General features: G+C 54.3%; 1 protein-coding gene across 3 annotated transcripts; it reads left to right on the top strand.

The window, feature by feature from the left end:
- The first annotated feature begins 597 nt into the window (after positions 1-597).
- ATP8B3 (ATPase phospholipid transporting 8B3) lies at positions 598-27,680 on the top strand. 3 transcript variants are annotated; one of them, XM_039696768.1, is made up of 28 exons: positions 598-728; positions 5,323-5,397; positions 5,865-5,956; positions 8,073-8,186; positions 9,215-9,313; positions 9,730-9,791; positions 10,414-10,486; positions 10,575-10,645; positions 11,777-11,859; positions 13,103-13,261; positions 13,819-13,907; positions 14,478-14,671; positions 15,423-15,604; positions 17,272-17,306; positions 17,960-18,116; positions 18,764-18,952; positions 19,385-19,497; positions 20,349-20,513; positions 20,803-20,914; positions 21,174-21,249; positions 21,647-21,785; positions 22,186-22,453; positions 22,919-23,142; positions 23,995-24,078; positions 24,905-25,147; positions 25,339-25,477; positions 25,711-25,841; positions 27,244-27,680. In XM_039696768.1, the coding sequence occupies exons 2-28, from the start codon at positions 5,343-5,345 to the stop codon at positions 27,472-27,474; spliced, it is 3,579 nt and encodes a 1,192-aa protein (XP_039552702.1). In that variant the 5' UTR covers positions 598-728; positions 5,323-5,342; the 3' UTR covers positions 27,475-27,680. The 3 variants fall into 3 exon arrangements, with proteins under 3 accessions (XP_039552702.1, XP_039552701.1, XP_039552700.1); XM_039696767.1 differs by having other exon boundaries at positions 15,396-15,604; positions 24,908-25,147; XM_039696766.1 differs by having other exon boundaries at positions 15,396-15,604.

The raw sequence follows: 27,680 nt of genomic DNA, 5'->3' as shown, positions 1-27,680 counted from the left end.
AGCCGCTCCCGGCTGTGCAGTAAATGCTTTGTGGGCTGCGCGGCTGGCGCTGGGTGATCGCCTCCGGGTCCCTGCGTTAATTGCAGGCAGTAATTAACGTAATGACGGCGATGGCGGGACCACTGCGGGAGCGCAGGATGCGAGCGGGGCGGACCCCGGCCCTGGCCTCATTAGCTGCCGTCACTAACGAGGTGGCCTCTGTCCCCGGCTGGGCTCGCGGTGCTGGCACTGCCCGGCGTGGCTCCCTTGTGCCTTCGGCCTCCTCTTCCTCGCTGCCCCCGCGCTCCTCGGTGCCAGGGCACGGCCCAACCCCCCCGAGCTGTGCCGCACCCGGGGGGCCCGGGGGGCTCCAGTGACACCAGTGCAGCCCCAAACCCGCCCCGGCATCCAGTCTGGGACCACCTGCCCCTCCACTGGGGCGGTGGCAGGGACGCCCGCACGGTGTCACCGTGTCCCGGAGCCCGGCCGGTCCCACGGGAGCGCGGCTCGGCTCGGTTTGAACGGGACAATAAACCCGGGCAGGGAGGCGGGCAGGGCCCGGGGGTGGGGCAGGGGCTGTCCCCGCGGTCCCGCGTGGGGCAGGGCGGTGGCAGCACGGTGGCAGGACAGTGGCAGGACGGTGGCAGCACGGTGGCAGGACAGTGGCAGCACGGTGGCAGGACGGTGGCAGCAGTCCCGGGGGTGGCGGAGCCGCTGGAGCGCGGGGCTGTGCCCGGACATCGGGGCAGGTACGGGGAGCGTGGCACGGTGACATCCACGGCCCGGACAGCGGGGGGACACGGCTGGCAGGTCCCTGGGGTCGCGGGGGAGCCGCCGCTGTCCCCGGGAGGAGCGGGGTGCCGGGGCAGCCCCGGCCGGAGCAGCGCCTGGGGACGCGGGGCCGCCTTTGCGCCCCAAACCACATCTGCAAAGTGGGGCGAGCGGGGGAGACTCATGGCTCGGGCACGTCCTGGGAGCTGGGGAAATAACCCCGGGGAGGCTTTGACCCGCCCGGCCGAGCGCGGGGGCGTTTCCGGCGTGCCGGGGCCGGGAGGTGACAGCCACCCCCGGTGGTGACAGCCACCCCCGGCCAGCCCCGTGGTGACAGCCACCCCCCGCCCGTCCCCTCCCGGGCCGCTGCCACTGTCGCCTGTCGCGATGGGTGACACGGGCCGGGCCGGGGCTGGCGGCGGGGACAGCCGGGGTGGCTCTGGCTGCGGTCCCAGTGGGACACTGGGGTCAGGGAAGCAGCAGCACCCACGGGAGGGTGACGGGGCCGTGTGCCAGCCCGGGAGGGACCGAGGCTGCTCCTGTCGCCGCCGGTTTCGCGTGGGAAGGAGCAGAGGGCACCGAGGGCACCGCGAACCCCCAGCTGTGGGCACTGCTCTCACCCAGCTCCTGCACGGAGCGGGAGCCGAGCCGGTGATTTCAGGAACAAAACCTCCTCAGAACTGCCGTGGCAGCGCTCGGGACATAAATCTCGGCGGGTTTCACCGGCTGTGCCAAGCCCGGGTGGCGCCGTGCCCGGCCCTGCTGAGCCCTGCCAACCTCCGGGAGCCAGGGCGGCTTTTTTGGGGTGAGAAAACTCTGCTTTGGGGCTCCTGAGGCGTTAAGGACACCCCGGGACGGGACAGTGCCCCGGGGCCGGGCAGAACGCGGCTCCATCCCGGGTGGGGATTTTGGGAACATCCCCTGGGGTGAGAACTCGGTGCTGGGCTCGCAGTGGGCACAGCGTGTCCTGGGCCTTTGCCATCCCAGCCCTCCCTGGCCCCCAGGGAGCCCGGGCTGGGCCAGAGCAGGGTTTGGCTGTCCGGGCTGTCCCCCGGAGTGGCTGGGGCTGGCACGGAGCCCTGGCACCAATTCCAGCCTGTCCCGCCTCCCCAAAGCACAGTTTTTAATCTCTAATTACTGAGCTGGTGAGTGACTTTCATCAAGAGCTTTCTTGGAACCAAGATTTCTTGGATACCTCCTTGAAAACATTTTCCCAGTGCTTTGATTCACTTTTTTTCCCCTTTCCCTGGCTGCCTTTGCAGGGCACTCAGCCCCATGGAGTGTCCTGCCCGTGCCAGCTGCAGGTGCTGAACAAACTGTGCTTTTGTTTGGGACACAGGGATGCTTGGAGCTGCTGAGTGCAGCCTGGTTGGGCGTCCTGGTGATCCTGACCAGGCACAAAGGGGCTCAGAGATGCCAGGCACGGTGGGGACATGATGGATCAGCAGCTTCATGCCTGATCCTGAGCATGAGGGGACCAGGATAACCACAGATAATCCCAGGAATCCAGTGTGGAACTCAGGGCAGGCTGGTGTGGGAGCAGAGAGCCCAGGAAAGCACCTTGGCATTTCTCACCCTAGCTATCGGCGTCCTGGAGTGAGGAGGGAGGGCAGGGGGTGCTCTGAGCCACTGACCAGAGCCCCGAGGGCACAGCCAGGGTTACTGGCCCTGAGCAGCCCCCTGGGACCCCTCCCCATCACCCCGGGCTTGGGAAGCTCAGCCAGGGCTCAGTTCCAGACCAAGCCCCAAGGTGCCACTGGCTGCAGCTTGGCCTTGGAGCTGCCTTGTCCCAGTGGATGGAATGTGTCCCACCTTGGCTTTGTCCTCTTTGGAATCCTGGCTCTGGGCTTCCCCACCTGAACCTGGACCTCTCATCAGGAGCTTGGCTGAGGCTCAGGGCTTGTCCTGGGTGCCACCCCTGCCTGGGACCTTGGAATGGGCTGGGAAGGACCTTAAAGCTCATCCCATCCCAGCCCTGCCATGGCAGGGACACCTTCCACTGGCCCAGGCTGCTCCCAGCCCTGTCCAGCCTGGCCTGGGACATTCCAGGGATGGGATCAGGGTTTGTGGGCTCAGTGTTCTCCATCCCCTGAGGTTTGTCTTGCCTCCTGTAGGGTTTTCCCTGTGGAGCAGCTGCCTCCCCTGGGCATCCCTCAGCCTGTTTAGGGTCTCTGAGGGGATCCCCCACATCCCAGTCCCAGGGGAGCCCATCCCTGGCAGGAGGAGAGGGGGCAGCGTGCTTGCCAGGAGCAGGGGATGGAGGCTTTGCTGTCCCTCCTTTGTCCTTTTGTACACAAAGAGATAATAAAATATATGAAAGCCAGCTGTAAGCACTATAACAATGCCTTATAAATAATCCTTATCACAAGAGTCAGTGATTCACGTTATACAATCAATATATTAGCAGCGTTTGAAGAGTTAAGACAATATTTTTTAAACATTTATGCAATATTAACAACAGTCACTATTTATCAATGTTACCTATAGAAAAGAGAAATAAGAGAGGCTACAGGCTCACTGCCAGCAATCCCCAAAACTCTGAATCATCGGGGATCAGCTGATGACCCTGCAGACAGGATCTGATCAAAGTTCCCCAAATGTTCTGTCTTCAGAGACATTTTGGTACTTGAATCATCAGGAGGGTGGGACACTCCCAAAGGCTCCCACTCCCATTTGTCCCACAGGTGAGGGGCAGCAGGCAGAGCAGGGATGAGATCTCTCCCACACAGAAATAAATCCCTCAGAAGCCCCTCAGGGCTCAGACTGGCTGTGACCACTGAGATCAGGCAAAGCAGGATGTGACACAGGGCAATGCCAGCCTCCCTTCCTCCCTGCTGTGCCCCTCGTGTCCCTGGGTGCTGCCAGCTGGGGACACCTCTCCCTGCAGCCAGACAGGGGCTGATCCCAGAGGGACAAAGGCAGCACAAAAAACCCCTCACAGCTCCCCGTGTGACTCCTCAACACGACAATTCCACAGAAACAACGGCAGCAGAACTCACCAAAAGCTACCGCCATGGTTAAAGTGTGCAAAACTTGGACATAAAACAAAATATTGCCCAGAGACATTTGGTACTTGAATCATACATTGAACACTCGTATCCTTACACAGTGGTTTCACTGTCTGTGAAACACTTTTCACAGTAAGATTTCCATCTGTGTCACATTTGGAATAGCACTGATTTGCAAAGTGTCTCCCTTTTCTGCACCTTGGGCAATGATTCGGTGCTGTCACATTTTCCACAGACTCTGGGCAATATTTTGTTTTATGTCCAAGTTTTGCACACTTTAACCATGGCGGTAACTTTTGGTGAGTTCTGCTGCCGTTGTTTCTGTGGAATTGTCGTGTTGAGGAGTCACACGGGGAGCTGTGAGGGGTTTTTTGTGCTGCCTTTGTCCCTCTGGGATCAGCCCCTGTCTGGCTGCAGGGAGAGGTGTCCCCAGCTGGCAGCACCCAGGGGCACAGCAGGGAGGAAGGGAGGCTGGCATTGCCCTGTGTCACATCCTGCTTTGCCTGAACTCAGTGGTCACAGCCAGTCTGAGCCCTGAGGGGCTTCTGAGGGATTTATTTCTGTGTGGGAGAGATCTCATCCCTGCTCTGCCTGCTGCCCCTCACCTGTGGGACAAATGGGAGTGGGAGCCTTTGGGAGTGTCCCACCCTCCTGAAACCCTTCCTCCCTCCTTTTTGTTTGTGAAAACAAAGAAAGCAACACCTGGGGCTGCCCCTGGATCCCTGGGGGTGTCCCAGGCCAGGCTGGGCAGGGTTTGGAGCACCCTGGGATGGTGGAAGGTGTCCCATGGCAGGGGTGGAGTGGGATCAGCTTTAAGGTCCCTCCCAACCCAAACCACTCTGGGATTGTGTGTGCTGAGCTCAGGGGTGTCATTTAGGATCCAAGGACAGGGACAGCACCAAGTCCTGGGTGTAAAGGAGGATTTTGTGGGTCAAAGCTTCTTCTGGGCAAGCTCTTGGCTGCAGGTGTTTGAATCTCTTTGACCTGGAATGAGGATGGATGCCCAGCCAGTGGCACCTGTGAGGTGTTGGGACAAACCAACACCCACGAGGAGCAAGAGGGAAGTTGATACTTTGGGTAAAAGAATGGAAAAAGTGATCAAAGGAGTGAGATAAGAAATCAGGGCAGGGGCTGACTTCTGGTGGGATTATTTAATAATAAGGTAATTAATGCTTTATCCCTCACTGCCTCCTTTCACATGAGGATCACAAAGCTCCTCACAAACATTAATTAATCTTCCCTACCATCCCTGCAGGAAGGTCACAGGGCCACCAAGCATGAGGGAAATCTTGTCATTGATGGAGGTGGCTGCTCCCCCAGCACGATGGAGCTGGGCTGGCAGGACAGCGACAGCTCCTCACCAAGGACTTCAGTGATTCCCTGTAGCTTCCCAGAGGGCAAAAATGTCTTGGAGCTGTCACAGGGAGCTGGGATGGGCGAAGGCTGGTGGGAGAATGTCCCTCCCAGGGGCCATTCCTGCCCTGGAGCCTCGGGGGGCTGGAGCATGCAGCTGGACCCCTGTCCTGGCTCAGTTTCAAAGCTCCGTGGCTGTCCTTGTCCCCAGGGCCTGGCAGCGGTGCCAGCATGGCTGAGCAGGACCCGGCCACAGGCTGCCCACGAGGGAAGCAGCAGCTGCCAGGTCAGTGTGACAAGGCCGTGGTTTGGGGATTTTCCCTGCTTTCAGATGGTTTTTGAGGCAGCTGAGTGTGGGACACGGGTGTGGAATGGGGAAGGAGGTCTGGGGTGAGCAGGGGCAGGTGCTGGGAGCAGCTCTGGGATGTTCCTGCTTGGAGGGATGCAGAAACAGAGCTGGGAGAGGGATGAGCAGAGCCCAGAGGCTGGGGGCTCACCCTGCAGGGCCTGAGCCCGCTGTGAGCCAAACCCTGAGCCCAAGGGGTGACCCTGAGGCTCGGGGGAGGCGAGGGCAGCGCTCCTGCAGCTCTGGAACGTTCTGTCCCGTCCCTGACCCTGAGACCCTGAGAGCCAGCTGTGCCTGCAGCTCTCAGGGTCCCCGTGCCCGGGGAAGCCACCCCAGCAGTGGCCACCCCTGGTCCCTGTGCCCGGCCTGGCTCCCCTGGCACTGGGGATGTCCCCTTGATTTTCCAGCTTTCACCTGGGAGGTGAGGGCCAACGACCGCACCTACCACAGGCAGGCCAGGAAGAGATTTGCCTTCTGCCTGAGCAAGAGGAAATACTCGGTGAGCCCTGGGCCTCCCTTCCCTGGCCTTCCCTTCCCTGGCCTTCCCTTCCCTGGCCTTCCCTTCCCTGGCCTTTTATTTTATTTTATTTTATTTTATTTTATTTTATTTTATTTTATTTTATTTTATTTTATTTTATTTTATTTTATTTTATTTTATTTTATTTTATTTTATTTTATTTTATTTTATTTTATTTTATTTTATTTTATTTTATTTTATTTTATTTTATTTTATTTTATTTTATTTTATTTTATTTTATTTTATTTTATTTTATTTTAATCATTTTAATTTATTTTATCTTATTTTATTATTTTAATTTATTTTATCTTATTTTTAAATTTTTTAAAATTATTTTATTTTATTTCATGTTATTTTATTTTATTTTAATTTAAATTTTTGATTATTTTATTTTATTTTATTTTACTCTTTTTAAATTTTTTTTTTTTTAGCTAAATAACATCAAGGTCAGTGAGCTGGGCTTTAAATCAGAGCCAGAATCACAGAATATTCTGAGCTGGAAGGGACCCACAGGAATCCAAGAGTTGGACTCTTGGATTGGCCCACATGGAGAACAAACCCACCAGCAAATGGTTTTGTTCTGAATTTTAAGCTGCCTGGGATCTGATGAATTCCTGTTTTCCTGTCGGAACCCCAGATGATGAGAATTTTAAACTTTCTGTACTCACAAATATTAACCCCCCAAAACCACTCCATTTAACCTAAAGCCATAAAAAAGCTTCCAAAGTTAAATAATAAAATTAAGAGTATAAGTGTGTAGTTTAATTAAGTGCTTAATATCTCGTAGTAGAAAAGTTAAAGTTTTAAAATATAGTAATATATATAAAACAAAATGAGTTTTAAAGCAAAAACTAATCCTTCTTCTTCCCAAGTTTGTCGTATTTTGTAATTAAACAAAAAAGTCCACATTACAAGACATAAGTAATTAGTCATTAAGTTAGAAGTAAAAGTAACTTGTAATTTCTTAATTAAATAGGGTTTTTTAAAAATCTTATAAAAATAGATACGAAGCCATCTGTACCTTGTTAGTAAAATAATAAAACTCAGAGCTTGTAAAACTATGATATAGATAAAAAATAATAAGCATCGAAATCTGAACACAAAATACCATCTCAAACTCTTTCAATCCCAACCCTAACCAAAACAGAAAGAGAAAATAAAACCGCAACATTGGCGGTGCCCCATGTGAGGGAAAAAAAATTAATTAAAATAGCATGTTATAAAAACAATAATATTAACATTAAAAATAACATAAAAAGAAAAATATATGAAAAATTAAATATAAAAACATAATAATAAAATTAATAATAAATAAATATAATACTATAAAAATAACATAAAAATAAAATAATATATTAAAATGAAAATATATTAAATAATAATAAAACTTAATAATAAACATATACAATATGAGTAAAATAAAATAATATAAAATAATATATTAAAATTCAAAGGTATTAATAATAATATAAAATACACAATTATATTAAAATAAAATATTTTTAAAATTTTTTCATAAGAATACTATTTATTAATAATAAATTAAATTATAAGTAATATAAATTAATAAATTATATAATGGTAATAAGAAAAAATTTAAATAATAGTAAATAATAAATAAATGTATTAATAATTAAATATTTGAAATATTGATTATTGATTGTAATAATAATGATAATTATTATAATACTGATGATTATGATAATAATAATAATGATGGTGATAATAATGATAATGATAATGATAATGATAATGATAATGATAATGATAATGATAATGATAATGATAATGATAATGATAATGATAATGATAATGATAATGATAATGATAATGATAATGATAATGATAATGATAATGATAATGATAATGATAATGATAATGATAATGATAATGATAATGATAATGATAATGATAATGATAATAATAATAATAATAATAATAATAGTAGTAGTAGTAGTAATAATAATTTTAGAACTCAGCATTTTCCCTCACGGCTCTGATAATTCTTTAAGGCCTGTCTTGTGCCGTGAGGCTCCTCAGCACAGCAGAACTCCAGCCCTGGCAGAGCAGCGGCTGATTTCCGTGCCCCCTCCTGCAGGGCAATGCCATCCGGACAGCCAAGTACAACGCGCTCACCTTCCTGCCCCTGAACCTCTACGAGCAGTTCCACCGCATGGCCAACCTCTACTTCGTCTTCGTCATCCTCCTCCAGGTGGGGCTGGCACCAGGGCCCGGGCTGGCGCCAGGGAGGGCTCCCTGCAGCCCGGGGCACGGAGTTTGGCCTGGAAGGTTCCCCCGGAGCTTCTCCGTGCTGCTGGGTGTCTTTGAGGAGCTCTGAGGGGTTGAACCATGCTCAGTGTGGTTAATTTAAATTAAAGCCTCCCAGCAGCAGGGGGACGTGGAGCTGCTGCAGCCAGGCCAGAGATGCTCCAGGCCTCCAGCAGGGAGCCCCTCTGCTGGTTTTATTTCTCTCCTCCAAATTTTTGATTTCTTCTTTCAGTTCTCTTTCTTCTTTTCCTTTTCCCTCCACGTTTTAGTTTAACTTCAACCCTGGAGCCCCTCTGCTCTGAGCCAGGCTGGCAGAGCTGGGGCTGCTCCCCTGGACAAGAGAAGGCTCCAGGCAGAGCTCAGAGCCCCTGGCAGGGCCTGAAGGGGCTCCAGGAGAGCTGCAGAGGGACTGGGGACAAGGCCTGCAGGGACAGGAGCCAGGGAATGGCTGCCAGTGCCAGAGGGCAGGGCTGGATGGGAGATTGGGCAGGAATTGTTCCCTGGCAGGGTGGGCAGGCCCTGGCTTGGGGTGCCCAGAGCAGCTGTGGCTGCCCCTGGATCCCTGGCAGTGCCCAAGGCCAGGCTGGGCAGGGCTGGGAGCAGCCTGGGACAGTGGGAGGTGTCCCTGCCATGGCAGAGGTGGCACTGGGTGGGATTTAAGGTCCCTCCCATCCCAAATCTTTCCTTGATTCTATAAAATTGGTTGGGTTTCCATGGAGGTGAAGCTCAGATTGACCACACCGAAACAGAAATTCATCCCTCCAAAGTCAGAGACCCAGGCGCATTTCACACCTCAGAAAGAGGTGCAAACCCAGCAAAAGAGGTGTCTGTAGCAGAGATTTGATTTGGTGATGCTGAGATGGGTTCCTGCCACCCTCGGGCCCTGGCTCGGGAGCCAGGGAGTCACTGTCACCTCAAGTGCCCCAGGGTGGGACAGGAGCTGTGTCAGTGCTGTACAATCTCGTTCTCCAGACTTTCCCCGAGATCTCCACGCTGCCCTGGTACACTCTGCTGTTCCCCCTGAGCTGCCTCCTCATCATCCGGGGGCTGCGAGACCTCATCGATGACATTGTGAGTGGGGGTGGCCCTGGGGACATGGGCAGGGAGGGCCCTTTGCTCTGAGCTGGGCTGGGGAGCTCAGGGGCTGCTGCCGCCCCTCAGTCCTGAGGGATCCCCTCCTCCACCACATCCCCACGATTTTGTTTTCCCTCGGGAAAGATGTGACACCCTGGCCACTTCCCTTGGGGTCCAAACCCTCATTTCTGTCACCTTTAATAGCTTGACCACGGGCTGGAGTGCCAGCTGGGTCCCCAAAAACATCTGGGGGGAATTCAGCTCCTTTATTCACCAGAACAAACCTTCCCACAGCTCAGAACACAGCTCTGGAGTGAGGAGGGAGGTGGTGGCAGCAGGGGGGTGTTTTTGTGGGACACCACAGCCTGGCATTCCCGTTCCCATCCCCTGGCCTGTCTGTCTGTCCTGTGCAGGGCCGTCACCGCAGTGACAGGAGCATCAACAGCAGGCCCTGTGAGATCCTGGCTGGCAGGAGGTGAGGGGCTCGGGGGGCTCTGCCTGTGCTTGCCACGCCAGGAACGCCTGTGCTGCCATGGAGTGAGAACCCTTGAGCAGCTGGGGAGGGTTTGGTGGGACTGTCCTGGACTCTGCAAGTTCCTGTCACTTCCCAAAACGTGCCACAGGTCCTCCTGTAGGATTGGTGATGTTCCAGGCATAGGCAGCGGGTTTAACAATGCCCCAGTTTGCTGAGATGTGCTGGGGGAGGCTTTCCTTGGCCACAGAATTCCTCAGGCCCTCAGATCCAGCCCTGGAGCTGTGTCCCTACCCAGTGCTGCTCCAGGGAAAGATGAGCTTTCCCAGCTGTGCTCAAGGTGCTGAGAGCCTTTGTGAAAACAAAGAAAGCAACACCTGGGGCTGCCCCTGGATCCCTGGGGGTGTCCCAGGCCGGGCTGGGCAGGGTTTGGAGGTGGGGACAGGGACATGGATGTGACACACGGCTCCTGTGCCACCCTCGGCGCTCAGCCCTCTGCAGGTGGCACAAGAACCTGGAGACCCAAATCCTGCAGGAATTCGGGACAGGCAGGGGCTGAAACACCCGCAGCCCCCAGTCCCACTGCTCTGCAGGGACACAAAGCTGTCCCCTCTGTCCCCCGCAGGTTCTGCTGGCAGGAGTGGCGCGACATCTGCGTCGGGGACATCGTGCGGCTGCGCAAGGACAGCGTCGTCCCGGTGAGGGCTGACCAGAGCTGGCTGTGCCCTGGGGACACCGGTGACCAGGGGCTCACCCAGCTGCTCTCCCCCTTTTCTCCTCCTCAAGGCTGACCTGCTCCTGCTGCGCAGCTCCGAGCCCAGCAGCCTGTGCTACGTGGAGACCGCTGACATTGATGGGTGAGGACAGGATGGGACAGGGACAGGGACAGGGACCCCTAGGGACCCCTCTGGCTGTGGGCTGATGCCTTGAGGAGCTGGAACAGAGGCTGGAGGGAGTTCAGAGGAATAAAGTGGATTTATTGCAGTGCCTTCCAAGGCCACACCCTGGCAGTGCTGGAGGGTCATGGCTCTGCCTGGATGGTTCCAAGATGGAAGCAAAAGGACTTGGTCACGAGATCTCTCATTTTTATAAGTTTTAGTCCATTTGCATGCAGGAGGTAACTGTCCAATTAACAACTTCAAATGATGAAGTTTCATCCTCCTTGCTTGCTTACCTGCCCTCCTCTTTTCACGTTGTTTGTGCTTTGGGCCTGAAGTTTGAAGAGATTGTCCTTGAGTCTCCAGCTGGAATAGGATTGTTTTGTCTTCACCAGCCTGTGAAAAGATCCTAGTATAAATCCTGTATCCTATATCCTATGTATAGGATATATAGATAGGATAGATATAGGATATAGGAGATAGATAGATAGATAGATAGATAGATAGATAGATAGATAGATAGGATATAGATAGGATATAAATAGGATATATAGGATATATATAGGAGATAGTAGATATATCTATATCTATCTATATCTATCTATATCTATATCCTATATATCCCATATATCCTATATATATCCTTAATATAAAGCTAAAAGCTGCACACCAAAACAGAACAGGAAAACTTAAAACCCAAGGTCTCAGGGGGACAGAGACCCTGGACTTGGAGACCCCCCAGAGCTGGGAGGGTTCAGTGGAAACCACAGGATGTGGGAGAACCTCCAAAACCCAAACCTGCAGACACCCCAGAAATGTGGATTTAACCCACAAATTTTGAAAATGGGAGTCCAGAGGCGCCTAAGACTTGTGTGTCCATCTCCCAGCTCCCTCCCAGCCATCCTCCCTGTGCAGGATGATTTAAGGACAGGGTCCCTGGGCCGGGGCTCTTCCTGCACGTGTGGCACGACAGGTCCCTCTCTGGCACCACTTGTGTAATTAGCTGATAATTAATGACCTGTCTCTGTCCTGTGGGCCTGACAGGAGGATGAACAGCTCTGTCACCCCACAGGGTTGTTTTGTTTTCCTTTCCCTGGTTTCTGCTCACAGGGAAACCAACCTGAAGTTCAGACAGGCCCTTCTGGTCACCCACCAGGAGCTGCAGAGTGAGGAGAGCATGGCTGCCTTTGATGGTGAGTCTGCTGGCTGGGGGGGATGTGGCCAATCCCACTGGGCTGGGATGGACTCAGCCTTGGGAATTCTCTGCTCCCCATCAGCCCAGCAAGAGGCAGCCAAAGGCCTCATGGGGAGGCACATCCCATCACTTCTGTGATGGATCCATCAGGGCTGGGCACCTTCCCCCTGCCCTGGGTCTTGATTTTCCTGCTGGAAGCAAGCTCTTGGTGCCCAAACCTGAGCTCAGCCCCTGCTGCTCCTCCACAGGAGCAGAGCTCCCCTCTCCAAGGCCTTGGGGATGAAGGGGGTTGTGTTTGTACCTTCTCCAGTGAGGTTCCTGCACTGCACAACCTCCCAGCACCTCCCTTAGCCTTAACCTGAGACACCCAAATCCCAGCTAGAGATGCCCTGACAATCTCTGGATCTCCCCAAGAGGCCCTGAGTGTTGGATTATTCTCAGCTTTTTACAGACAGGGTAACTGAGAGGCATTTGAAAAGGTTTTATTCCATTATCAGTCTTGATGAAGGGTGAAACATAAGAGATGTTACAGTCTATGCCATTCCACCAGAAGCTAACCTATTTCTTGGTTATAATATTTCATTTTAAAAAACATACATTTTTATAATTTTCCATTTTATAATACTTTATAACCTTTTCAGCCTGTTAGCTTTTGCCACACAATGCTGCTAATACCTTTAACACTAATAACCTACATTTTTACCATTACAAATCCATTTCTCACACCCGAGCACCCCTCTTTGGGGGGGACTCATGGGGCTGAGAGGGGAGAAGGCTCTCCCTGCCCCCTGCCCTTCCCTGTGCCAGGGCGATGAGATATCTGTTTCCTGGGATGTTGGGGTCCACTCTGGCTAGCTACAGGCTCTTGCCCACACCATAATTCACAGATGGAGGTAAAAGGTTGAGAAGCACTCTTCTCCACGTGGGAAACGTTCTCCTTTATTCCAAGACACACACCAGGTGGACAAACCCATGGGAGAAAGAGAGCGTTCCCTGGTGGCAGGGAGCTTTTATACCCTGGGATGGAGATAGAGGGAGAGGTCCTCTATAGAGTCAGTGGGATACCAGTGAGGGACCACCAGGGGGTACTGGGGTGTGTGAGGGAAAGACCTTGTGATGGGGGAAAGGGATAACAAACCACGTGATAAAACATAAACTACACCGCGCAATACCAAACTATTCTGTGCAAATCCCCAACCCCCCGTTGCAAGAGAACAACTAACACTGGTGCACCACCGCAGGGCGGGTGACGTGCGAGGAGCCCAACAGCCGCATGCACGCCTTCACGGGCGCCCTGCGCTGGCGGGGCCGCAGCCACGGCCTGGACGGCGAGCGCATCCTGCTGCGGGGCTGCCGCCTCCGCAACACCGCCCTCTGCTACGGCCTGGTGCTCTACGCAGGCGAGTGTCCCTGTGGCTGGGGGGTTGAGCTGCCCGAGTTCTTCCAGCAGCCCCAGGTGGTGTTCCCAGCTGGCACAAGGCGGAGGAGATGCCGCGGTGTGTCCTGGTGGGAGGTGAGGGGGTGCCAAGCCTCTCCTCATCCCGGGTTATCCCCCCAGCTGCACCTGTATTTGGTATAAAATGTCTTGGGTTTAACATGTTTGGAGAATCAGAATGGTTTGGGTTGGGAGGGGCATCAAAGCCCATCCAGTGTCAGCCCTGCCATGGCAGGGACACCTCCCACTGTCCCAGGCTGCTCCAAGCTCCATCCAGCCTGGCCCTGGACATTTCCACTCATCCCAGATCCAACCCACCCACCTCAGGCTGTGGGGAGCTGTGGGGAGAGGGAGCTGTGAACATCATGTTTTGCAGCCTGCAACCATGGCTCCATGGACACTGAGAGAGGGAGGGTCTCCTCAGGGGAGGGGAGGTGTCATCATGGAGGAAGCAGCCTCACTGACCTGCACCTGAACCTTCTGGGGACTTGCATTTTTACTTTGGAAATGTTTCCTGCCCAGGGTTTGATTCCAAAATCATGAGGAACTCTGGGAAGATCAAGAGGAAGAAAACCAAGCTGGACCACCTGATGGACCGGCTGGTGATCGTGGTGGGTGTGGGACAAACACCTCTGCCCTGCTCCTGGGGTGGCTCACAGGGCTCCTCACGAGAGGCCTCTTGCTTGGGTGGTGCTGCTTTTCTTCATCTTTCAATATCAGGCCCAAAATATCTTGTGTTTAACATGTTCAGAGAACCCCAGAGTGGTTTGGGTTGGGAGGGACCTTAAAGCCCATCCAGTGCCACCCCTGCCATGGCAGGGACACCTCCCACTGTGCCAGGCTGCTCCCAGCCCTGCCCAGCCTGGCCTTGGGCACTGCCAGGGATCCAGGGGCAGCCACAGCTGCTCTGGGCACCCCAAGCCAGGGCCTGCCCACCCTGCCAGGGAACAATTCCTGCCCAATCTCCCACCCAGCCCTGCCCTGTGGCACTGGCAGCCATTCCCTGGCTCCTGTCCCTGCAGGCCTTGTCCCCAGTCCCTCTGCAGCTCTCCTGGAGCCCCTTCAGGCCCTGCCAGGGGCTCTGAGCTCTGCCTGGAGCCTTCTTGGGAAGATTCTGGTGGGCTCTGTGACCCTGGGGCTTTCTCATCTTGGGACCTTCTCGTGCTGGTTTCCCACCCCAGATCTTCCTGCTGCTGTTGGTGACATCCCTGGGCCTCGCTGTGGCCTCTGGGTTCTGGGCCAGGACGTTCCAGGAGAAGCACAGTTACCTGGCTGTCCTCTACCAGCACACGAGCCCTGCCCAGCAGGCCTTCCTCAACTTCTGGGGCTTCACCATCCTCCTGAGCATCATCATCCCCATGTCCATGTACATAACGTAAGGACCACGGAGCTTGGTGGGGACCAGGGCCCAGCACCCACCCTGCCCTCGCTCCTCACCTGGAACTGGGGTCACAGCCCCAAAATGAAGGTCCAGGTGTGGCCCAGGTCGTTCCCAGGGGCTCCCTTAGCCAGCAGAGGGGAAGGGTGGATGGGGTGTGTGTCCTACAATCACCAAGGATGTGCTTTGAGATCTTTCCAGGGCAAAAGCAGAACAGGGATGTGAGCCCTGGGCATCCCTGGAGAGGGACTTGGGGGAAGGGATGGAGGGATGGGACACAGGGAATGGTTTCCACTGCCAAAGTGCAGGGATGGATGGGATAGAGGGAATCATGGGCAGGCTGAGGATGGCTCTGAACAAGGTGCAGCTCCCTGGGTGCAGGATCTGAGAGATTCCTGGGCTTCCTATGGGCAGCAGCAGGGAGGAGAAGAGCACAGCTGCTTTGTGCAGCCGACAATCACAATTCATGCTGGAAAAAGCTGTTTCCAAACTTTTGGGCCCTTCACTGGACCTCCAGATCTGTGAATTTGGTCAGCAAGGGCCACAGTTCCAGAGGGGACCCAATGGGTGATGAAAACCCTCTGGCCTCCCCTAAGCCCAGAGGAGTAGGATCAAGGTGGGGATGTCCACCTGCCTTTCCTTCCTGTGTCAGGTCCCCAGCACCCTGGGCTGTGAGGAGCACCACCTCCTTCTCCCTGTTTTCTGCTCCTGCACTCCCTAGGTTCGAATTCATCTACCTGGTGAACAGCTGTTTCATTAACTGGGACCTGGAGATGTATTATGGTGCCAAGGACATCCCAGCCGAGGCCAGGAGCACCAGCCTCAGCGACCAGCTGGGCCAGATCCAGTACATCTTCTCGGACAAGACAGGCACCCTGACCCAGAACATCATGAGCTTCAAGAAATGCTGTGTCAACGGGACCATCTACGGTAACCTGGGCCAGGGTTGGTTTGTAGGGGCTCAGATGAACCTGGAGCTGGTTCCTTCCACCCCTCCTGAGTGCTTGGGACAGGGGGATTGGTGTTGGTAGGAATTCTCTTTGTCTTCATCTGTGTTTTTGGAGCGTTGCAGGTGCACCATTTATTATTGTGTCTGGGTTGGAAAAGTCTGCTAAGGAAGGCAGGAGCCTCCCCTGAAATGGGAAATGTAAACCCCCACCCTCTGAATTGTTATAATTTTGAAATTTAAAGGCTCTCAGGCAAAGATATGGGAATAGGAATAACAGTTCTTTATTGGGAAAATTAAAATACAAATGCAATAGTACAAACAAACACTCAAAAAAACACTACCACAGTCAGAGCAGGACCTGACACGCTGTGTGTCAGGTCCAGCTCTGACAGATGGGAACAGAACATACAACCCCAGCCACATCTTCCAACCTAAGACTGTTGTTGTTTTTAATGAAGGAATGGGATTATTGTTGGGTTAAGAATGATTTATTGTTTACATAAATATTAGTTGTAGAAGTTGTTAGATTTTAAAGGAATAAGTAGTTGGTTATAGTTTAAAGTAGTTATAGGTTTTTGTTATAAGAAAAGATACAATTTTTAAATTTAATAGGTAATTGTTATGATGTTTATATTTTTATTATATTTATTTAATTTTGTTGTAGTGTAGATATTTTTGTTTAATGGGTTTTTGTTATATGTTTATATAACATATAAACATATATATGTATATATATATATCTTTATTATAATTTTTAGTTTTAGTTTTAGTTTATTTTAAATTTTTGTTTTATTTTATTTTATATAATTATATTTTTATAATAATTTTTATAGTTTTATTAATATAGGTTTTTTATTAATTTAAGGTATTTTTACTCATAATTATAGAAATATAAGTTAATGGGTTTTTATTTAATATTTGTGTATTTTATTTTTATATTAAGGTTTTTTTAAGGTTGCAGATTAAATTTTTTTCTATTTGTGGAAGTTTTTATTTTTTATTTTATTATAAAATTATCATTGTCCTTAAGCTCTTCAATTAGAGTGACTATATGTAATTGCTTTTTTTTCTGTTTTTGGGGTTTTTTTAACCATTTTTGTACACTTAAAAATACATTATTTTTAATGCTTCTGCTCAGTTTTCCCCATAAAGCCTTGGATAACTTTGGGAGCCATCATGATGCTTAATTAGTAACATTTAATGAGCAGGGCAGGCCCAAGCTTTAGCATGAAGCCCTGTTAAGTAGCATGTGTTTGAGACAAATAGACAGTGATAAAAGCAAAAAGGAAGGCCAAAATACCCTAGCAAAGCTTTTAGGCAGGAATAAACCAAAATTTCCCTGCCTGGTGTAGCACATCCCACCCCTGTGGAGCAGCATCCCCTCATCCCAGCAGGCTCTGGCCAAATGCAGAATCTCCCAGGAAATGCAGCTGAAAGTAGACCTGAATTTTCAACTTTAAAATCATGGTGAAAAGCTGAACAACAAGCCAAAAAAGTGAGGATATCCCAGTGGAGTCCAAGCTGAGCAGATGCTGAGCTGGTGCCTTTTTACTGTTTTTTTGGCCAGCAGGAGCAGGAGTCCCTCCAGAGAAGCTGCTCCCAGCCCCCTGCCAGCCCTCTGTTAACAGGATTATTTTTATTTTGGCAGGTCCAGGCACAGGCCATGAGAACAAACAGCCACTGGTGAGTAAACCCTCCTCCCACGTGCCATGGGGGTGACACTGGTGACACTGGTGGCACCAGGCACAGCCTGGTGCTGAGGAGCTCAGCTGCCTCCCAGCAGGGTCCAGGCTCTGAGAGGGGTCTGATGAGTTTGTCATTCAGGACAGGGGAAGGGGGGTTATAAAAGGATGCAGTTATGATTTTTAGGGTTTTTTCACTGCCAGCTGTTTTACACTTACCCCGTTGGTGTGGGCAGTGCAGAGCTGGGCTCAGCCCCTGGCCTGGGTCTGTGCCCTGGGGTCTCACTGGCAGGGAGGGGAAGGGCACCTTAAAAGTGTCTTGGCTGGAACAGACAGGTGTGTGCTAAGGAGGGCAGGAACCTCCCCTGAAATGGAAAATGTAAACCCCCTCCCTCTGAATTATGATAATCCACTCAGTGGCCATGGACAGCAGAGATCTCCTGGAGGGAGGGTTGGGTGTGGGGGAGATAAAGGAAACTGCCCCATGAACAGAGATAACTGCCCCAGAGATAGGAATAGAACACACGCACCCATTTCCAACCTAAGAGAGAAGGACCACAGAGTGTCACTGTGTCACATCCCGGTGCCCCTGCGGACACAGAGCCCCATGCTTGGTCCCACCAGGCTCCTGCATCCTGCCCGTGCCTCCTGCAGGGCTCGGGGCTGGGCCAGGAGCACCCCGGGGAGCAGAACTCGGATGTTTGCGATGTGACGCTGCTGGAAGCCGCCCAGAGGGACGATGACCCCGTGCTGAGGGAGTTCCTGAGGCTGCTGGCCCTCTGCCACACCGTCATGGTGGAGGACAGGGGCGGTGGGTTGAGCTGCCCCTCGGGGCTGTGGGGCCGTGGTGGGGTTTGGCAGTGCCCAGCAAAGCTCAGCTGTGGGGTGGGAGGACACAAGGGTGGCTCATGCCACTGTCCCTGTGCCATGGATTTGTGTTTGGGGGAGTTTTAGAGCTCATGGGTGGGAACAGAAGCACAAGAGGGATAATCCTGTCTGGGGCAACGAGCTAAAGGGGTCATAGAATCACAGAATGGTTGAGGTTGGGAGGGACCTCAAAACTCATCCAGTGCCACCTCTGCCATGGCAGGGACACCTCCCACTGTCCCAGGCTGCTCCCAGCCCTGTCCAGCCTGGCCTTGGGCACTGCCAGGGATCCAGGGGCAGCCACAGCTGCTCTGGGCACCCCAAGCCAGGGCCTGCCCACCCTGCCAGGGAACAATTCCTGCCCAATCTCCCATCCAGCCCTGCCCTGTGGCACTGGCAGCCATTCCCTGGCTCCTGTCCCTGCAGGCCTTGTCCCCAGTCCCTCTCCAGATGAGACCAGCAGGACTGGGCTTCCCCAGCCTGGCAGCTCAGGCCCAGGGTGTCACAGCTGGGCAAGAATGGGGCACTGCAGCTGTCCCAGTGGGGTTTGCTGGGAATCTGTGCGTGTGTAATCCTCCTCCCCTCCTGCAGACCAGCTGGTTTACCAGGCAGCCTCCCCAGATGAGGAAGCGCTGGTGTTGGCAGCCAGAAACTTGGGCTACGTCTTCCTGGCCCGGACTCAGGACTCCATCACCATCAGGGAGCTGGGCAGGACCAGGACGTACGAGGTGCTGGCCATGCTGGACTTCAACAGCGACCGCAAGAGGATGTCTGTCCTGGGTGAGAGGGCTGGGGTGGGCTGTCCCAGGTCCCTTGGGCTGTCCCAGGTCCCTTCTGTGCTCAGCCCTACAAGGGATGGCCCTGGCATGGCTGCAGGTGGCCACAGCCAGCTCCTCAAGGTCATCCCTGGTCATCCCTGTGGATTTGGTCACCTTGGTCAAGGTAGCCAAGAAGAGTTTGAGCAGCCAAGAGAGAGGAAGTAAATCCAGGGCTCAGAGGAGTTGTGTGAGGAACTGACAGTCCCTGATTCTGCCCCGTGGTGGTGCAGATCTGGGGATATTCCTGTGCTTCCCATGGCCACAGATGGGAACCACCAGCGAGCCCTCGGGTGCCTTCTGGGGGCCAGCACGGGCCAGCGTGGCCACTGTGCAGGGACAGCGATGCTTGGGAGCCATCTCCGAGGGGACCTAAGGTGTCCTCCCCCCCTGGCAGTGCGAGACCCCCAGGGCACCATCCGGCTCTACACCAAGGGCGCCGACACCGTCATCCTGGAGAGGCTGCGGAGCCGAGGGCCCAAGGAGACCCTCACCGAGAGGGCTCTGGACGTGAGTGCCACCCCAGCCCGGGGTGACAGCACTGCTCTGCCTCCTGCTGGCTTTGGGCTGGGGTCCTGCAGTCCCTGCCCTGCTGCTCTTCCTCTCTCTGCCTTAGGGATTTTGGTTCTGCCTTCTGCTCTAGGAGCCTCACCTGCATGTGGGACAGGGGGTAAGAGGGCATGGATTGCATCTTTGGTGTTCTGCATGGACCAGCTGCATCCAGGGGTGCTCGTGGGGATGCTGTAGGATAGGGGGAGTCAGAGTCAGAGCCCAGGTCCTGGAGTGTCTCTGGCTCTGCCCATGGCTGGCCTGGGGTGATGCCCTGGTCCTGTGAGAGTCTCCTGGCCCTCTATTGCTGGTTGGGGATCTATGTACAAATCACCAATGGGACGGGACTGCTGGGGAACAATTCTCGAGCTGTTGTATTTTCCAGCATCACTCTCATTGCATGGTTATGACAATGGGAAGATGCCAGCAGCTCACATCCCCAGCAGCAGATTAAGAACTCAATGTTACAACTCACTTTAGAAGTTTTTTGACCAATCACACAAAGCAAAAGCATACTGACAGTAGTTCTATCCAACTGCTATAAGCACAGGTACCTTTGGTTCAAACAATGCTTGCTTATTTTGAATACAATACCTGCTTGTGAGCCTTAAAACACAATGCACAGAGCTTAATTAATAAACCTAGAACTTCCTAATATCTCACTAGATAGACTTTTCTGCAGCTTAGGGAGTTATTCTAGCCAAGTGTTAATATACAGCCCACTGTTCTATTTGTCCTTACTTTCTACTCTTCATACAATTTCCCACAATCTGCTGGGGAGGGAGGAGAGTCCTGACGTGTGCTCCCTGCAGCGCTTTGCAGAGGAGACGCTGAGGACGCTGTGCGTGGCCAGCAGGGAGGTGAGCGAGGCCGAGTTCCGCGCCTGGAGCCGCAGGCACCGCGAGGCCGCGGTGCTGCTGCACGGCCGTGCCCAGGAGCTGGACAGGCTCTACGAGGAGATGGAGCAGAACCTGCAGGTGGGACGGGGCTGGCGTCAGGAGGAGCTCTCTGTGCCCCAAGGGCAGGCATGTGGGGTTTGGCTCTCCAGGATGAGGAGGTGAAGTGCCCAGCCCATTCCCTGGGGGCAGGACAGGAGGAGTTTTCCCTGAGGGGTGACTTTGTGACATGCCAGTGGACACTGGGGTGTCAAGCTGTAGATGTCAGGTTGTGTCACCCCCAGCAAGGGCTGCTGGTTGGATCCAGGGGTGATTCCCACCTCTGTGTCCTGCCCTGGCCCGTGCCATGACACCCAGTCACCCCCTCCAGCTGCTCGGGGCCACAGGCATCGAGGACAAGCTGCAAGAAGGAGTCCCCGAGACCATCCAGCTGCTGAAACTGGGCAACATCAAAGTGTGGGTGCTGACAGGAGACAAACAAGGTCAGTGGAGGCACCTCCAGACCCCCCCAACACATTTCAGCTTCTCCCCTGACCAGGACAAGGGAGGAGAAGGGCCACTGGGAGTGGGCAGGAACTGGTCCTGCTGCTCCCTTTACTCTCCAATAGCAGCACATCCCACCTGCCAGGGGAAACTGAGGCAGGGGAAGGAGCTGCTGCCCACCAAGGGCTCTTGCAGCCAAGGGCTGGGGCTGCCCTGGGCTGGGGCAGCACCAGGCACCATGAGAGCTGCGTGTTGCAGAGACCGCGATGAACATCGGCTACGCCTGCAGGCTGCTGACAGACGACATGGAGATCCTGGAGGAGAAGGAGGTCAGGTGAGGAATCGTCCTCTCCTGGCTCAGGACATCGCTGGCCCTGCTGAGGACACCCTAGGACAGAGGAACTGGGGCAGGGTGGGCACAGCTCAGCTCAGCCAGAGGAGCTTCTCCTTCCCTGTGCTAGCCTGGATGTCCATGGTCTTCATCTGATGCTTTTCCAGGCCTCCTCACCTGCTCCTTCTCCCATCCTGTGCTGTTCCTTTGCAGGCTTTGCCCAGAAAAGGTTTAGGCTTCTCTCCAGCTTCTAAACCAAGCTGATTTCTGATATGAGTGAACCCCCTCTTTGTTCCTCCTGTTCCCACCACAGTCCCATCTCCCTACCTTTGAGATGACCAAGGCCTCACCAGCATTCCCAGTGTCCCCAGCTCATGTCCAACCCCCCTTCCTCCCACAGCGAGATCCTCCAGGCTTACTGGGAGAGCAACAACAACCTCAGTGGCCGTGGGGACGCCCCGTGCAGCCGCCGCCTCTCCCAGCAGCGCCCAGAGACTCCGTGCCACAAGAGAGCCATCATCATCAGCGGGGACTTCCTGGTAAGGTGGCACCTGGATGCTGTTCTCTGCTCCCTGCCTGATGGTTGTTCCTGCCCTGGTGGGATCAGAGTCCTGGGTGGCACCAGCACGGGCAGGACGTGGTGCTCCTCCTGCCCCAAAAGGTGGGAAAAGCCCATTTGGGGCTGGGGAGGGAAGGGTGGAGAGGAGATCAACCTTGCACTGAGCATTTGGTGTTGGGGGCTTTGGCCAAAGCTGCCCAGTGTTCTGGGCTGGGTGGTGATCACAAGCTCTCGTGGTCACACTGGGACATACTGGGCTCATGGCCACAGCACCCACTCTGTGATGAGCTTGGGGAAAACCAGAGTCACTCTTTTGGGGCATTTAAGAGCATTGCTGAGGGCTCTGGGTGAGGTCCCAGCCGTGTGTGCTCTCCCCCAAGGACAACATCCTGCACACAGGAGAGGTGCTGAAGGAGAAGAAGGGGTGGCCGTGGCGGTGGCTGTGCTGTGGCAGGGCTGAGGCCCTGCAGGACCAGGCAGGTCTGCTGGAGAAGGCCTTTGTGGACCTGGCCACCAGCTGCCAGGCCGTGATCTGCTGCAGGGTGACCCCCAAGCAGAAAGCCCTGATGGTGCAGCTGGTGAAGAAGCACAAGAAGGCTGTCACCTTGGCCATCGGGGACGGGGCCAATGATGTCAACATGATCAAAAGTGAGGCTCGGGCAGGGGGAGGTCGGGGTTCTGTTGGTGTGTCCCACTGGTGATGGTGGTGCCCCATTTGTCATCTCCACCACCTCACCCTCCCCTTTGGGCTGAGGAACTGGGAGGGGAAGCCCCAAACCTGTTCCCCATGTTGCTGTGCTGGGAGGGGAGCGAGAGGCACAGCACAGGGACCAGCCCAAGACAAGTGAGGGTGGCTCACGTGCTTTTGGCACCTGGGATGAACCTTGATGAACCCTCAAACCCCAATGTGGGCAGCTGGCAGAGCCACCCTGCCCCTCCCAGCAGCCCTGACAGTGGGCTGTGCTCTCACACCATGCCTGGAACATCCAGGACATGGGACAGAGGGGGTTCCCTTTGTCTGTCACCCCTGGATTCACATTCCCGGGGACAACCCACGGGGACATCAAGCCCCCAGCTCCCCCAAACCTCCCCGTGTGTGTTTGCCACCCGCAGCCGCAGACATCGGGGTGGGCATCAGCGGGCTGGAGGGGCTGCAGGCCGTGCAGTGCAGTGACTACGCCCTGGGCCAGTTCTCCTTCCTGCAGCGCCTGCTGCTGGTGCACGGCCGCTGGAACTACCTGCGCATCTGCAAGTTCCTCCGCTGCTTCTTCTACAAGACCTTCGCCGGCCTCCTGGCCCAGGTGTGGTTCGCTTTCCACAGCGGATTCACGGCCCAGGTGAGCGCTGCAGGGCTCACATCCAGCCTGTGGAGGTCTCTGCAGCAGAGTGACCACCCCCTGCTCAGGATCCCCTGCAGGGATCATCCCTGGGGCTGCCTGGAGGACACGTGTCCACATCACCCCCTTGGTCCCCTTTTGTCCCTCACCATGTCCAAATTCTGACTGAGGCACAACTGGTTATCTGCATTTCACCTGGCTGGATTGGGAAAGCATCCCGGGGAAATTCAGGATCTCCTCGTGTGTCATAGTTGAGACAGAGGCAATACAAAGCAACACTCCATTTCAGAAGGCTTCAAACCCATTTTTATTATAGCATGCATATTTTTATACATTCTTACAAAACTCATAAGTTTAGACTTTACTCATTGGTCAGGAAAGACCAGCAAAGTGCTTATTGAAGTAGCCAGTTGCAGGTTTGTCTTATCCTTCTTTCTTTCTTGATTTCTATGTCAATGACCTTGGTAGAAAATTCTTTCAGGGGTAAACATGGATCCTCTTCTCAAACTTCTCTCTGGCTCACAGAAGTTGCTGTAAAACCTCTTCTGCACTTGTGAGCTGCACTTCAGTCTTGGACATGTGCAGGATCCCATGTGCATTAAGCTGGGTTCCTCCAAACTGGGAGCTTTGATCCCAAGGGCCATCATCGAGTGTTTGACCAGCAGCACACAGAGCTCCAGCCCCATCTCTGTCTGCAGCATGACCCTACAGACAGTGTGGGGCTGGTGCAGGGAGTGGGGCAAGCCCAAGGGGATTTCCATGTGTGGATCTGAGTGTCCTGGGGCCTGTTCATCCTTTGTGAGTCTCTCCAAAGCACCTCCAAGCTCACAGCTTCTCCCTGTTCCCTTCTAGCCTCTGTATGAGGGCTGGTTCCTTGCACTCTACAATATTTTCTACACTGCCTACCCCGTGCTGTCCGTGGGCCTTTTCGAGCAGGTACGGCTTCCCTGGGCTCCCCCAGCCCTGTGCCACCCTGGGCAGCTGGGAGCCAGCCTGGCACTCACTGCCCCCTCTCCACAGCCCTTTGTGCCACACACGGCACTGGCAGCTCCGTGGGCATTTGGAGCTCACCCTCAGTCCTGGGTGCCTGTCCCCAGACACCCCAGAGCCACTGGGCAGAGAGACCCCCTGCAGCTCTCCCAGAGGGTGTGTGGGGTGGGGCAGACCCATCCTGCTCCCCCAGTCCCTGCATCCCCTCTAGGAATCCCTGCATCCTCTCTGGGATTCCCACCCTGCCCCAATCCCTGCATCCTCTCTGGGATTCCCACCCTGCCCCAATCCCTGCATCCCCTCTGGGACTCCCACTTTGCCCCAATCCCTGCATCCCCTGTGGGATTCCCACCCTGCCCCAATCCCTGCATCCCCTCTGGGATTCCCTCCCTGCCCCAATCCCTGCATCCCCTCTGGGATTCCCACTTTGCCCCAATCCCTGCATCCCCTGCATCCTCTCTGGGATTCCCACCCTGCCCCAATCCCTGCATCCTCTCTGGGATTCCCACCCTGCCCCAATCCCTGCATCCCCTCTGGGACTCCCACTTTGCCCCAATCCCTGCATCCCCTGTGGGATTCCCACCCTGCCCCAATCCCTGCATCCCTTCTGGGATTCCCTCCCTGCCCTAATCTCTGCATCCTCTCTGGGATTCCCTCCCTCTCCCAATCCCTGCATCCTCTCTGGGATTCCCTCCCTCTCCCAATCCCTGCATTCCCTCTGGAATTCCCTCCCTCTCCCAATCCCTGCATCCCCTCTGGGATGCTCTCCCAGCAGGATGTGAGTGCCAAGAAGAGCCTGGAGTTCCCTGAGCTCTACGTGGTCGGGCAGCAGGATGAGCTCTTCAATTACCGTGTTTTTGGTGTCACCCTCCTGCATGGGGTGGGCACCTCCCTCATCAGCTTCTACATCACACTCTGGGCCTTTGAGGACCACGTTGGCACCAAGGTGGTGGGTGACTATGAGTCCTTCTCTGTCACAGTGGCCCTGTCAGCGTTGCTGTCGGTCCTCGTGGAGGTGAGCACTGATCTGCTCTTGCTCATCCTGCCCCACAGCAGATCTTTAGGGTCCCTGGGCTCTGGCACTATCCCCAGTGGCTTTATGGCTGGGGGATGATCTCCCTGGGATGGAGGAGGGATTTGGACAAAGCAGCTGAATGGAAGAGGGTCAGCAAGGCCCTCCTGAGACTGCGTGCTCTGTCCCCACAGATTGTCCTGGACACTCAGTACTGGACAGTGCTGTCCTTCCTGATGGTCACAGCCAGCCTGCTCCTCTTCTGCCTCTTCTCTTTCCTGACCCAAACGGTTGATGCCTACAGGATAGCCCCTGCCATCTTCCGCTTCCCAGGTGAGCTGCCCTGGGGATCCCCTCAGCCCTTCCCTTCCCTGGCCTTGGTGCTAGGAGCTGTTTCCCACCCTGCAGATCACCTCCTCATTCTGCAGCTGCTACCTTGACTTCTAACTCCACTTTAGGTGCCATCTCCTCTTCAGAGCCCGCAGCACCTTCCTGGCAGGGGCCCAGCCCTTGTTCCCTGTTCCCTCTCCACCTTCCCTACCCAAACACCACACCTGTGTTGACAGATGCCAGCTGGAATGCCCTGACTGACCCCTATGTCCTGCTCGTGGTCCTGCTGTCCCTGGTGGTCAACACCCTGCCCTCGCTCACCGTCCACGCCGTCCGTGCCATCCTGGGCAGAGCCACCACCCAGCAGGTGAGGGCTGGGGCACTGCCAGGGCAGGTCCTGCTTCCCCCTGGGGTCTGGGATTGGTGTTGGCAAGGGGAGGCTCCCCAGGGAAGCCTGGATGTAGTGCTGGGACGTGTCACCTCTCCTTGGTGTCCCACTGGTGGTGGTCCCTCGTGACACTGGCACCAACTCTGACTCCAGGGGCCTCTCCCAGAATTGCTCCATGGCCCAGCCTGGCCTGGGCCAAGACAGCTGACCCAGCTCTTGGACAGGGTCTGCTTTTGGTTGCAGTAAGGAATTGTCCTCCAGGACTCCCCAGGAGGGTCTGGGGTCTGGTGCAGGTCCTGGTGCCACCCCAGCCTTGGTGGAGCTTACCACCACCGGGGTTGTGGGTTGTACCTTCAAAAGAGTCCAGGTGGAAGCAGGGGTTGAAATTGTGCTCCAGAGCTTTGTGAGCTTTGAAGACCCTTGGGAGAGTCCACATGTCCCTCATCCCATCATGGAGAAGGAGATTGTGGTGGAGCTGGGATCCAAACCCTGTCCTGGTGGGGATACCTTGTGAAGGCTGAGCCAGAACAGAGACTGGACAGAGCTGAAGAATAAAACAGGGATTTATTAAAAGGCCACAATGGATCCACCTTGGGCAGCACAAGAGCCCAGCCAGGGCTACACCCAAGATGAACCAAAATGGTCACAAAATGCACGAGTGCTCACAGGGTCTCTCACTTTGATCAGTTCTGCTCCATTTGCAGATTGGAGTTCATTGTCCAATTCCAGCTCCAGCCCATGCAGTCCCATCCTTCTTGTTTTTCTCTCTTCATTCCACGTTGTTTGTGCTCTTGGGCCTGAGATTTGGATCCTTTGTCCTTGGTCCCCAGCTGGAGCAGGAATTGTTTTGTCTCCCTGCTCTGTGCACAGAGCTCACCATCCCCTCATGTGAACCCAGACCCACACACTAAAGCAGCCCAGAATGTGAAAATAGAAAAGCTAAACCTGAGGCATCAGTGTAGGGTGTGCCTGTGCCTACCTTGTGTCCCACCTTGGGCTGAGGGCTTGCCTGAGAGGCGTCCACAGCCCATGTGGGAGCAGGGGTTGACATTGTGTTCCAGAGCTCCACGAGCTTTGCAGGTCCCCAGGAGAATCCCCATGGAAAATCAGGTAGATTGTAGAGCTGGGAGCCAAGTCATGCCCTGGTGGAGATGCCCCTATGCTCCCTTGCTGCCCAAGGTGGATTCATTGTGGCCTTTTAATAAATCCCTGCTTTATTCTTCAGCTCTGTCTAGCTCTGTTCTAGCATCATCTTGCTCAGCCTCTGCATCTTTAGCTCAGCTCTAGCTCAGCCATCACAAGGCATCACTTCACGTCCCCGCTTGGGCTGAGGGCTGTGCGGGGAGATGTCCCCAGCCCTGATGTCTCGCTGTCCTTGCAGAAGCTCCTGCTGCAGGCCAGGCGGGACGCGGAGCCCGCGGTGCAGCTGCGCTCGCACGTCCCCCGCGGCTCCCTCCGCCGCTCCAGCTACGCCTTCTCCCACCAGGAGGGCTACGCCGGCCTCATCACCCGCGGGGACAGTCTGCGTGCCAGGGCCACCCACGGCACTGCCCCGCCTGCCCTGCGCCCCCGGGGCACCCCGGCTGCGCCCTCCTGCCAGGGGCCACCCTGACTCCTGTCTGGTGGCCTTGCAGAGGGGCTGGCCCAGCCGGGGGGGCTCCTGCTGCGGGCTCCGTGACCCCCACGCTGGGGGCATGTGGCTTTGCAGAGCTGTGCAGCTGTGACAGCCACTGCCCGCTGCCACCAGGCTCCCTGCCCAGTGCCACCAGGGTCACTGACCAGTGCCACCATGCTCCCTGACCAGTGCCACCAGGGTCA

The sequence above is a fragment of the Passer montanus genome, unplaced genomic scaffold (assembly GCF_014805655.1).
Source record: "Passer montanus isolate IOZ18808 unplaced genomic scaffold, ASM1480565v1 scaffold114, whole genome shotgun sequence".
Classification (NCBI taxonomy): domain Eukaryota; kingdom Metazoa; phylum Chordata; class Aves; order Passeriformes; family Passeridae; genus Passer; species Passer montanus.
Note: the sequence above shows the minus strand (reverse complement) of the source record. Positions and strands in the feature narration are given on the sequence as shown.

What these genes read in the sequence shown, in the direction of transcription:
- ATP8B3 (XM_039696766.1), top strand. Translation starts at nt 5,343, where the DNA reads ATGGCTGAGCAGGACCCGGCCACAGGCTGCCCACGAGGGAAGCAGCAG. An exon ending in TCACCGAGAGGGCTCTGGAC is followed by an intron (nt 19,498 to 20,348) that starts GTGAGTGCCACC and finishes TGCTCCCTGCAG; the next exon opens with CGCTTTGCAGAGGAGACGCT. An exon ending in TGCCATCTTCCGCTTCCCAG is followed by an intron (nt 25,478 to 25,710) that starts GTGAGCTGCCCT and finishes CTGTGTTGACAG; the next exon opens with ATGCCAGCTGGAATGCCCTG.